This window comes from Haliotis rufescens, unplaced genomic scaffold (assembly GCF_023055435.1).
Source record: "Haliotis rufescens isolate VD_foot unplaced genomic scaffold, xgHalRufe1.0.p SCAF_11, whole genome shotgun sequence".
NCBI lineage: Eukaryota > Metazoa > Mollusca > Gastropoda > Lepetellida > Haliotidae > Haliotis > Haliotis rufescens.
This window is the reverse complement of record NW_025963791.1, coordinates 42,288,121-42,299,427: the sequence shown is the minus strand read 5'-3', so window position 1 is coordinate 42,299,427 and position 11,307 is coordinate 42,288,121. Positions and strand designations below refer to the sequence as shown.

The 11,307-nt window shown below is 44.0% G+C and overlaps 1 protein-coding gene and 1 pseudogene across 1 annotated transcript; both read left to right on the top strand.

Annotated features, from left to right (window-relative positions):
• The first annotated feature begins 884 nt into the window (after positions 1-884).
• LOC125378126 lies at positions 885-6,020 on the top strand (annotated as a pseudogene).
• On the top strand, positions 5,938-6,946 carry LOC124142350 (golgin subfamily A member 6-like protein 6). Its single transcript, XM_048392988.1, has 3 exons — positions 5,938-5,948; positions 6,026-6,155; positions 6,215-6,946. Exons 1-3 carry the CDS (start codon positions 5,938-5,940, stop codon positions 6,818-6,820), a joined length of 747 nt encoding a protein of 248 aa, XP_048248945.1. The 3' UTR covers positions 6,821-6,946.
• Positions 6,947-11,307: the final 4,361 nt, after the last annotated feature.

Here is an 11,307-nt window from a genome sequence, read left to right as displayed (position 1 = left end):
CAGGTCACGTGATAGACTATCAGCAACGAACATCTGCTCAACACACATGCTCCTTAATATATATCTGTCCTGTTACTGCCTGCTTTAATGAAGGTTAAACAGGGCTAGAACCAACGCATCAGCCAGTCATTAACATATCAAGTGACGCCCTTCTACATACAGTAGACATGACATCAGTATGAAGATAATCAGATATAAGCTGAATATCTTTATAAACAGGGTGTCGAGGTGAGCCGAATATCTTGATAAACAGAGTGTCGAGGCGAGCCGAATGTCTTGATATAAACTGGTGTCGAGGTAAGCGGAATATCTTGATAAACAGGGTGTCGAGGTGAGCCGAATATCTTGATAAACAGGGTGTCGAGGTGAGCAGAATATCTTGATAAACAGGGTGTCGAGGTGAGCAGAATATCTTTATAAACAGGGTGTCGAGGTGAGCCGAATATCTTGATAAACAGGGTGTCGAGGTGAGCCGAATGTTTTGATAAACAGGGTGTCAAGGTGAGCCGAATATCTTGATAAAAAGGGTGTCGAGGTAAGCGGAATATCTTGATAAACAGGGTGTCGAGGTGAGCCGAATATCTTGATAAAAAGGGTGTCGAGGTGTGCAGAATGTCTTTAGAAACAGGGTGTCGATGTGTGCCGAATATCTTGATAAACAGGGTGTCGAGGTGAGCCGAATGTTTTGATAAAAAGGGTGTCAAGGTGAGCCGAATATCTTGATAAAAAGGGTGTCGAGGTAAGCGGAATATCTTGATAAACAGGGTGTCGAGGTGAGCCGAATATCTTGATAAAAAGGGTGTCGAGGTGTGCAGAATGTCTTTAGAAACAGGGTGTCGATGTGTGCCGAATATCTTGATAAACAGGGTGTCGAGGTGAGCAGAATGTCTTTATTAACAGAGTGTCGAGGTGAGCCGAATATCGAGATCGAGCAAGGTCTCGATGTGAAGAGAATATTGAGTTAAGAAGGGTGAACATACTTTCATGGTCTGAGATTCTATAACCTCACATAAACACGCCTTATACCATCCTGCTGTTGGAGAAGACTCGCATCCCATTTTGCTGTATTAAAAGACCCGCCTCCCATATTGCTGGGTATAGGACCCGTCTCTCATCCTGCTGTGGTAGAAGACCAGCCTCCCACATTGCTGTGGTAGAAGACCCGCCCCTCACATTGCTGTGGTATAAGACCCGCCTACCAATCTGCTGTTGTAGTAGACCCACTTCCCATCTTGCTGTGGTAGAAGACCAGCCTCCCATATTGCTGTGGTAGAAGACCCACTTCCCATATTGCTGTGGTAGAAGACCCGCCTCTCATCTTGTTGTGGTCGAAGACCCACTTCCCATCTGCCGTGGTAGAAAACCCACTTCCCATATTGCTGTGTTAGAAGACCCGCCTCCCATAATGCTGTGGTAGAAGACCAGCCTCCCATAATGCTGTGGTAGAAGACCCGCCTCCCATATTGCTGTGGTAGAAGACCCGCCTCCCATATTGCTGTGGTAGATGACCCGCCTCCCATATTGCCGTGGTCGAAGATCCACTTCCCATCTTGCCGTGGTAGAAGACCGGCCTCCCATATTGCTGTGGTAGAAGACCGGCCTCCCATATTGCTGTGGTAGAAGACCCGCCTCCCATATTGCTGTGGTCGAAGATCCACTTCCCATCTTGCCGTGGTAGAAGACCCGCCTCCCATATTGCTGTGGTAGATGACCCGCCTCCCATATTGCTGTGGTAGAAGACCGGCCTCCCATATTGCTGTGGTAGAAGACCCGCCTCCCATATTGCTGTGGTAGATGACCCGCCTCCCATATTGCTGTGGTAGAAGACCGGCCTCCCATATTGCTGTGGTCGAAGACCCGCCTCCCATATTGCTGGGGTCGAAGACCCACTTCCCATCTTGCCGTGGTAGAAGACCCGCCTCCCATATTGCTGTGGTCGAAGACCCACTTCCAATCTTGCCGTTGTAGAAGACCCGCCTCCCATATTGCCGTGGTAGAAGACCCGCCTCCAATATTGCTGTGGTTGAATACACTCAGTCAACCTTTCATATACTCACATGCAAAAGAAACGCAAGTCGAGTATGCAGTATACATGTTATTTATTTTCAACAGTAAAGACAAGAAATACTAATAGGGCAAGATTGACAAGAAATTGACTGAAGACAGTTTAATGGATTAAAAGGCAGATGACATAATTGTTTTTTCCCAAGTGTTAAGGGCTTACACAGTTTCGGGTCAATACCTTAAATATCAGTCAATACCTGGTGTGACCACCATTAGCATTGATCACTGCCACACATCTCCTGTACATTGAGTTGATCAGACGATTTGTGAAGGCACTAGGGATCCTCCTGCACACATCCAGAGAAGCTGTGCGTAGTTCATCGGCAGTTGTAGGGACTGCGCGCACATTGTGCAGACGCCTTTGAACCTCACCCCACAAGTGTTCGATGGGGTTCAGATCAGGGCTGAGGGCTGGCCACGGTAGAACACGGATGTCGTATTGTTGCAGAAAGGCCATGGTAGCTCTGGCAACATGGGGACGAGCGTTGTCCTGCTGGAAAATGTGTTGTTAATGCTGTGCAAAAAATGGAACAACGTGGGGTCTGATCACTAGGTCGATATACCGCTGGGCAGTGACGCCGTGTCCCCGACCTTGACCAACATTCACAAAAGCACATGGGTCGAAGTCTCACATTAAGTCCAATCCCTGCCCATATCATGACGCTAGGTCCACCCAATAGATCCCTTTACACAACGTTTCTGTCAGCGAAACGATCACCTCGACGCCGCCAAATTCTGACTCTTCCGTCTGCATTGGAGACACAAAAGCGACTTTCATCAGAGAAGATGACACGCCTCCACTCACGATGAGGTCAATTGCGATGATCCTGTGCCTACTGAAGTCGTGCTTGTCGATGCCGTGGTTGGAGAACAGGATGACGTGCTGGTCGGCGACATCTGAGGTTGTTGGAACGGAGACAGTGATCACAATATCCCGGCTAATGTGTCGATTATGTGTTCCTATGGTCTGTCGAGCACTTTCACTTGCAGTTAGGAACGGATGTCGCTGGTGTTGACGGGTAATCTGCCGATCTTGTCGAGGTGTTGTGACCCAAGGACGACCGCTCCGAGGAAGGTCATCTGTGGTCTGTGTAGCATTGTATCGATGCAGGAGACGGTAAATTGTGGTTATGTTAACGTTAAAATGACGGGCAACATCTTGGACAGACTCTCCAGCTTCCAAACGTCCGATAACCTGGTTTGAGTTAGGCGTGAATTTGAGTTAGGCGTGGCATTGTTGACAAAGGAGTGGTAGGTCCAAGAATCGGCCACAGTTTTATACCTACTACAGTTCGTGACAGTTCGTGCATTTTCGATTTCGCGAGAAATGGGTGCATGATATCCACGTATTCATTCAAATGGTGCGTTTGGCGATTCGTTTTTTATGTTGCGTTTTTACTCGGGGCTTCCAAAATGCAACCAAAAATATTGATAACACCATCAGGCTTCACTACATGCTAAAACTCGTATCAATTTGTGGTTCCGTGTTTGTTACCTATTTGCTTAAACCACTTGCGTTTCTTTTGCGTGTGAGTATATATACCGCCGGGTAAAAGAAGAATACAATTGACAATTGGATTTGACAAAACGATTACACACGTTTGTAACGCTAGTAAGTGACTCGGCTGACCTGTTTTTCATTGACAAGATGTATGGAACATCGCCTATGATACCCGTATCAAATACATCACCGTGGAATAACCATTTCACTTTTATGCCTCCATCAAACATGGGTGGATACTTTCTTTTGCCAGGCAGTGTACTTGTCGCAAGACTGATCAGAAGACACTGCGTTTATTGTGTCAGGATCAACTGTCTGTATCATCTTGTTCTGTGCAGTTCTCCCGCTTAACAATGGGGTTCCCATGCTCTGAACGTTCGGGATCATAGCTAACAAACATCTGATCTTGTTACAAAATCCCAGACCATCCACCACCCCACCCATTCCAGACTATCAAAATGGTCGGTCCTCCCTAACATTCTCTCGCCAAACAATGGCGTTCCTGTCTCCATGTAAACAAATTACTTATCTCTATTACTACAGGTCTAAGTTTTACTTCACAGCGTGTGCTGTGACAGCTACCAAAGCCAAGTGTGTAACGTATACCTAACATTGTACCAAGCAACAAAGGGTGCTGTCATGTGCACTATCGCGATAAAAACATAACTAAACACTTAAAGCATGCAATGCAGTTAAACATCTAGATAACGACATATACTGTTGTCAGTCGGCCTGACATCCGCTTTACAACAGAACTAGATTTTACTGATCTCGCATTGTCCTACATATGACAGTCTCGCAGTTGGAGCAGTAATGGATGCCTGCTCTCTAATATGGTGGCCGCGAGAAAGTGACAAAGCAATAACACGAGACGAGAAAGCGATAGTACAAGACGAGAAAGCGATAGCACGAGACGAGAAAGCGATAACACGAGACGAGAAAGCGTTAGTAAAAGACGAGAAAGCTATAGCACAAGACGAGAAAGCGACAGCACAAGATGAGAAAGCGATAACACGAGACGAGAAATCGATAGCACAAGATGAGAAAGCGATAGCACAAGACGAGAAAGCGATATCACAAGACGAGAAAGTGAAAGTACAAGACGAGAAAGTGATAGTACAAGACGAGAAAGCGATAGCACAAGACGAGAAAGTGAAAGTACAAGACGAGAAAGTGATAGTACAAGACGAGAAAGCGATAGTACAAGACAAGAAAGCGATAGTACAAGACGAGAAAGCATTAAAACAAGAGGAGAAAGCAATAGCACAAGACGAGAAAGCAATAGCACAAGACGAGAAAGTGAAAATACAAGACGAGAAAGTGATAGTACAAGACGAGAAAGCAATAGTACAAGATGAGAAAGCGATAGCACAAGAAGAGAAAGTGATAGCACAAGACCAGAATGCGATAGAACAAGACGGGAAATCGATAGCACAAGAAGAGAAAGCCATCGTACAAGACGAGAAAGCGATAGCACAAGACGAGAAAGCGGTAGTAGAAGATAGCACTAGACGAGAAAGCGGTAGTAGAAGACAAGAAAGCGATATCACAAGAGGAGAAAGCGATTTTACAAGATGAGAAAGTGATAGAGCAAGATGAGAAAGCGATAGTACAACATGAGAAAGCAATAGCACAAGACGAGAAAGCGATAGTACAAGACGAGAAAGCGATAGAACAAGAGGAGAAAGCAATAGCACAAGATGAGAAAGCAATAGCACAAGACAAGAAAGCGATAGAACAAGACAAGAAAGCGATAGTACAAGACGAGAAAGCGATAGTACAAGATAAGAAAGCGATAGTACAAGACAAGAAGCTATAAAACAAGAGGAGAAAGCGATTTTACAAGATGAGAAAGTGGTAGAACAAGATGAGAAAGCGACAGAACAAGATGAGAAAGCGATAGTACAAGACGAGAAAGCGATAGCACAAGGCAGGAAAGTGATAGAACAAGACAAGAAAGCGATAGTACAAGACGAGAAAGCGATAAAACAAGAGGAGAAAGCAATAGCACAAGACGAGAAAGCGATAGCACAAGACGAGAAGGTGAAAGTACAAGACGAGAAAGTGCGATAGTACAAGACGAGAAAGCGATAGTACAAGACGAGAAAGCGATAAAACAAGAGGAAAAAGCAAAAGCACAAGATGAGAAAGCAATAGCACAAGACGAGAAAGCGATAGTACAAGACGAGAAAGCGATAAAACAAGAGGAGAAAGCAATAGCACAAGATGAGAAAGCAATAGCACAAGACAAGAAAGCGATAGAACAAGACAAGAAAGCGATAGTACAAGACGAGAAAGCGATAGTACAAGATGAGAAAGCGATAGTACAAGACAAGAAGCTATAAAACAAGAGGAGAAAGCGATTTTACAAGATGAGAAAGTGGTAGAACAAGATGAGAAAGCGACAGAACAAGATGAGAAAGCGATAGTACAAGACGAGAAAGCGATAGCACAAGGCAGGAAAGTGATAGAACAAGACAAGAAAGCGATAGTACAAGATGAGAAAGCGATAAAACAAGAGGAGAAAGCAATAGCACAAGACGAGAAAGCGATAGCACAAGACGAGAAGGTGAAAGTACAAGACGAGAAAGTGCGATAGTACAAGACGAGAAAGCGATAGTACAAGACGAGAAAGCGATAAAACAAGAGGAAAAAGCAAAAGCACAAGATGAGAAAGCAATAGCACAAGACGAGAAAGTGAAAGTACAAGACGAGAAAGCGATAGTACGAGATGAGAAAGTGACAGCACAAGAAGAGAAAGCGATAGCACAAGACGAGAAAGCGATAGAACAAGGCGGGAAATTGATAGCACAAGACGAGAAAGCCATAGAACAAGATGAGAAAGCGACAGAAAAAGATGAGAAAGCGATAGTACAAGACGAGAAAGCGATAGCACAAGACAAGAAAGCGATAGAACAAGACAAGAAAGCGATAGTACAAGACGAGAAAGCGATAAAACAAGAGGAGAAAGCAATAGCCCAAGACGAGAAAGCGATAGCACAAGACGAGAAAGTGAAAGTACAAGACGAGAAAGTGATAGTACAAGACGAGAAAGTGATAAAACAAGAGGAGAAAGCGATAGTACAAGACGAGAAAGCGATAAAACAAGAGGAGAAAGCGATTTTACAAGATGTGAAAGTGATAGAACAAGATGAGAAAGCAACAGAACAAGATGAGAAAGCGATAGAACAAGACGAGAAAGCGATAGCACAAGACAAGAAAGCGATAGAACAAGACGAGAAAGCGATAATATAAGACAAGAAAGCGATAAAACAAGAGGAGAAAGCAATAGCACAAGAGGAGAAAGTGATAGCACCAGACGAGAAAGTGATAGAACAAGAGGAGAAAGCGATAGTACAAGAAGACAAAGCCATAGCACAAAGCGAGAAAGCGATAGCACAAGAGGAGAAAGCGATAGAACAAGATGAGAAAGTGATAGAACAAGACGAGAAAGCGATAGCACAATATCGCTTTCTCGTCTCGTGTGATCGCTTTCTCGCTTTCTCGCGGCCGTAACTGAAGGCGATAACGCGACGTCCCTGAACCCAAGTCTATCACATAATTCCTGAACATTTCGATAATTTGTGCAACTGGATTTGGCGGCTTCGACAGGCTACACAGCCAATGAAAATATACTGAGTCAAATTAAAAACACATTTTTAAAAGTAATCCGATATATGATATACAACGGACAAATGTATTAGAGAAGGTAATTTTTAATCATTATGTCCAAAGAAGGATTTTAATTAACGGTGGTAATTAACGGTTTGCACCTACGGTATTCGGTAATAACATCAACAGTTTAAATCATAAGTCCCAAGCACGAGAATCTGATGGCACACAAGTTCAGTAGCGTGTATGGCCACCATGTGCGTTGACAACAGCCACACAACGCCTCCGCATGGACCTTGTGATGCTTGTGAACACATGATTGGGAAGACGACGCCGTTGTTGCTGCATAATGGTGCCAAGATCTTGCAAACTTTGTGGTTGGTTCTGGAGAGTGCCAAGAGCATCCCAGACGTGTTCGATGGGATTGAGGTTGGGAGACCTTGACGGCAAGTCCATGACGTTGACTCCCGCATTCTGAAGGGAATTCCTTGTCAAAATTTCTGTGTGGGGCCTGGCATTGTCGTGTTGGAAGATCAAACCGGGTCCATGTGCTGCCATAAAAGGCAAAAGTTCTGGTGCCAGTACCTCGTCGCGGTAAGCAGCAGCGTTGAGGTTGCCACGGATGACAGGAAGCCTCGAACGTGCATTGCCACAGAAAGCGACCCACACCATGACACTTCCGCCTCGAAATCTGTCAACTTCCTGTACACAACACTGGGCGTAACGTTCATGACGGCGCCTCCACACCCTCGCCCTACCATCAGCAAATCGAAGATTAAATGGGGATTCATCACTGAAGACGAGTTGATTCCAATTCCTCTGAGTCCACCGTAAGTGTCGCTGTGCCCACAATTGACGTTGACGTCTGTGTAATTGAATCAGAATCGGCCCGCACGATGGCCGTCGTGCTTGAAGGTGACAAGTTTTCAGACGGTTTCGAACAGTTTGCGCACTCAGTCTACCCCTAAACAGTTCATTTCTAGTTGATGTAGCCGTCAAAAATCGGTTACGGAGGTGACGTAAGACAATCTGACGATCCTCTGCATGTGACGTCACACGTGGTCGACCTGGCCGAGGGCGATCAGCGGTGGTACCCGTTTGCTGTAGACGCGTCTGTAAATCATAAACAGTCCGTCGACTACAACCCATCGCCCATGCGACTTCAGCTACGGACGTTCCCGTCTGTAACATGCCGATGGCACGTTCACGTTGCACATTTGAAAGGCGTGGCATGACAAATGGCCGTAAAGACTTTTGTTTTCTTGTGTTTTTCTGAAGTATGGCTGAAAACACGTGCGGTATTTTGGCCACGTGACCAGCTGCACGTGAAAAAAACACTTTTGCCACTAAAGTGCTGTGCACATGATTTTGATCGATTCACCTGCACAAAAACGGGTGTTATCTGAAGACAGTACGTGGCCATTACTGTTAAAATACACAATAAGGGCCCACAATGATAACTGGTCAAATTGTTAAAAATTTAGGATTGTGAAGTTTTTAATTTGGTTCAGTATATATGGACATAGAGAGCGTGTATAATTAACGAAATTTCAAAATGGTTCAATGTAAAAATAACATCAATACACGGGGAAAAGGATAAACACAACTTTCAATGACATAATATAATGTCCTCACTCGTCCGGTATAGGCTGCACCGTCTCTCCAGCACCTCCACACATGTCAGCCCAAAACAGATGTCAACTTAAGAAACAACTTTTCCCCAATGATGTGGACGCACATTTCATAACACTCCCAGGAAGGATTTTATTGGGGCATCTGTCACTTTGAATCTGCAATGAACGGTTGCGGCGAGCGCGGCAGTGAAGTGGGACGTCATGCATTGCGCCAGTAAAGTCTGGAAGTTAATTTAAGGTGCCGACGTTTACTACAATATCTGAAAAACTATTGGATCTACGCCAGTCAAAGTTGGTATGAGATTATTAAACAGTCATACATAACTGGATATTACATTTAAAGACAATCGGTGCATGAATAAAAAAATCTGTCTATTTAGCTATCACTATATTTCATCAACAACCAGACCTGTTCGTCACGGGTGGAACGAGCATTCATTGTAACAGCCATCTGCATAATGCTACCCCTGCGTCACAGGGCCATATGACACAGTTGAACCAATCAACTCAACTCGAAAGGTTGCACGGGAATCACGCACGCACGAATACGGTGTTAGCGTTGGGCGTCTCAAACAGTTAATAATATTTATCTAATTATTTTTGCACTCTTTTTCAGGTCAGTGTTATTGACTTGAATGTATCATTCCTTGCAACATTATTTTATGTCATGCATCATGTTATTAGGTGTAATATATCATACGTAATTATTCATTCAGACAAATCATTGCTTAATGGTTTCGAAGAAAATATTTTAATATTTTCGTAGATGATTCGAGACTGTCGGGGCTGTTTCGGGTGAAAGAGAATCAAAATCTGAGCCAAGAATTGCACAAAGTGGACAAGATCTGATTACGACATGTACTACAACGCACGAACCTGAAATTCGTAGACGATTCCTAGAAATTCTTTGATAAACAAATGTTTTCTCACGAATCACACGAACTGCAAGAATGTTTAGGAATCAATTAAGATATATTTAGGATTCTTAAGAAACGATCAAGAATATGTACGAATATGTAAGAATTCATATCAGTGGTAATTCGGGCTATAACATGTCGTAGTGAAACAGGGGTATATGTATTGCACTATTCTTGGTCCGACGAAATGCCCTCGTCGTCAGATTCGGAGTCTGTGCTGTCACCTAAGTGAACAACAACAGGCTGGACAGTATCTGGTCGGATACAGTCTTGTTTCGAATACTCTTCCTCAACTTTAATAACATGTTGGACACAGTTTGCCCAACGTACATCTGTAATTTCTCCCATCCTTTCAAGACAATCTGCTTGACGTCGGCAAGCTTGAAGGTCGTATTTTGCCGTGCGACCGTGTTCTCTCAACATGTTGTCAATCAAATAAGAGGGCGGGGGTTTGTTCTGAAGAGCCAGTTGGTAGTAGTCAGTTTTTTTGGCTTTCGTGGGCCGTGTTGTCCAACCACTAACATATCTCACCTTTGGTGGAATTTGAGGTTGGACAACGGTTAATAGTATCTCGACAACTGTGATAGGGAGCAATGTCCATAACCACCAAGCATCTATCAGGCAGTGCTAAGAGGAGCTGCTCCTCAACATACGCAGTGAAAACCTGACTATTCATCTCGGTATGGTAGTCTCTGCCATCTGTAGATCTGGATCTGAACACTAGATCACACCCAGGGAGGAAACCTCTGTGGGAGCCTGCATGGAGGACAATCAGGCGCTCCTCTTTACCAGGGGGGATCTTGCGCTGTGGCTTTCTGGTATCTGGGTGAGACCATTGATAAGCCGCTGTGTGGCAGGCGTTAACCCAGGTTTCGTTCAAATAGACAGGCTCATAGCCTTCTTCTCGTTTCTTTTTGATAGTGCGCAAATAATTGATACGCAAACGAATGCTATCTGGTCGTTCACACATTGCTAGTTTCGACCCTTTCGCCTTTTTGTACTGATATCCACATTTGGAAAGGAGTTTACAAATGGTCCATTTGGAAATATCTAAGTCATGCTCTGTAAGGAGAACTTGTATTAGTTTTCGTGTTGAAATAAATTCATTTTCTCGTGTTAACCGCCGAATCACGTCCCTGACAACTTTCTTTTCAAAGGAATCTAACTTTAATTTCCTATCCTGTTTTGAGATGCCCTCTAAGGGATGTGCAGGGGAGCATGTGTTTTTATGAGAGTTCAAAATCTTTACTACGGTTTGTTTGGGAAGCTGTAACGCATGAATTGTTCTTTTTATGTACTTTGAAATGTCAAAGAAGGGCGAACGTCTTTCACTTTCAGCCTTAAAGTATTCAAATATTTTAACAACGAAACCTTTCGCATCAGCGGAAAGATGCTTGCGCAAAGACATCAATACATCTAATGCTAACACCGTATTCGTGCGTGCGTGATTCCCGTGCAACCTTTCGAGTTGAGTAGTATAGGTAATGATGGTTCTGGACCACTTCCACTGGAGCCAGATTCATATACCTATACTGCTACTACAGGGGGGATTTTTTATGTCAAAATGATTATGTGATTT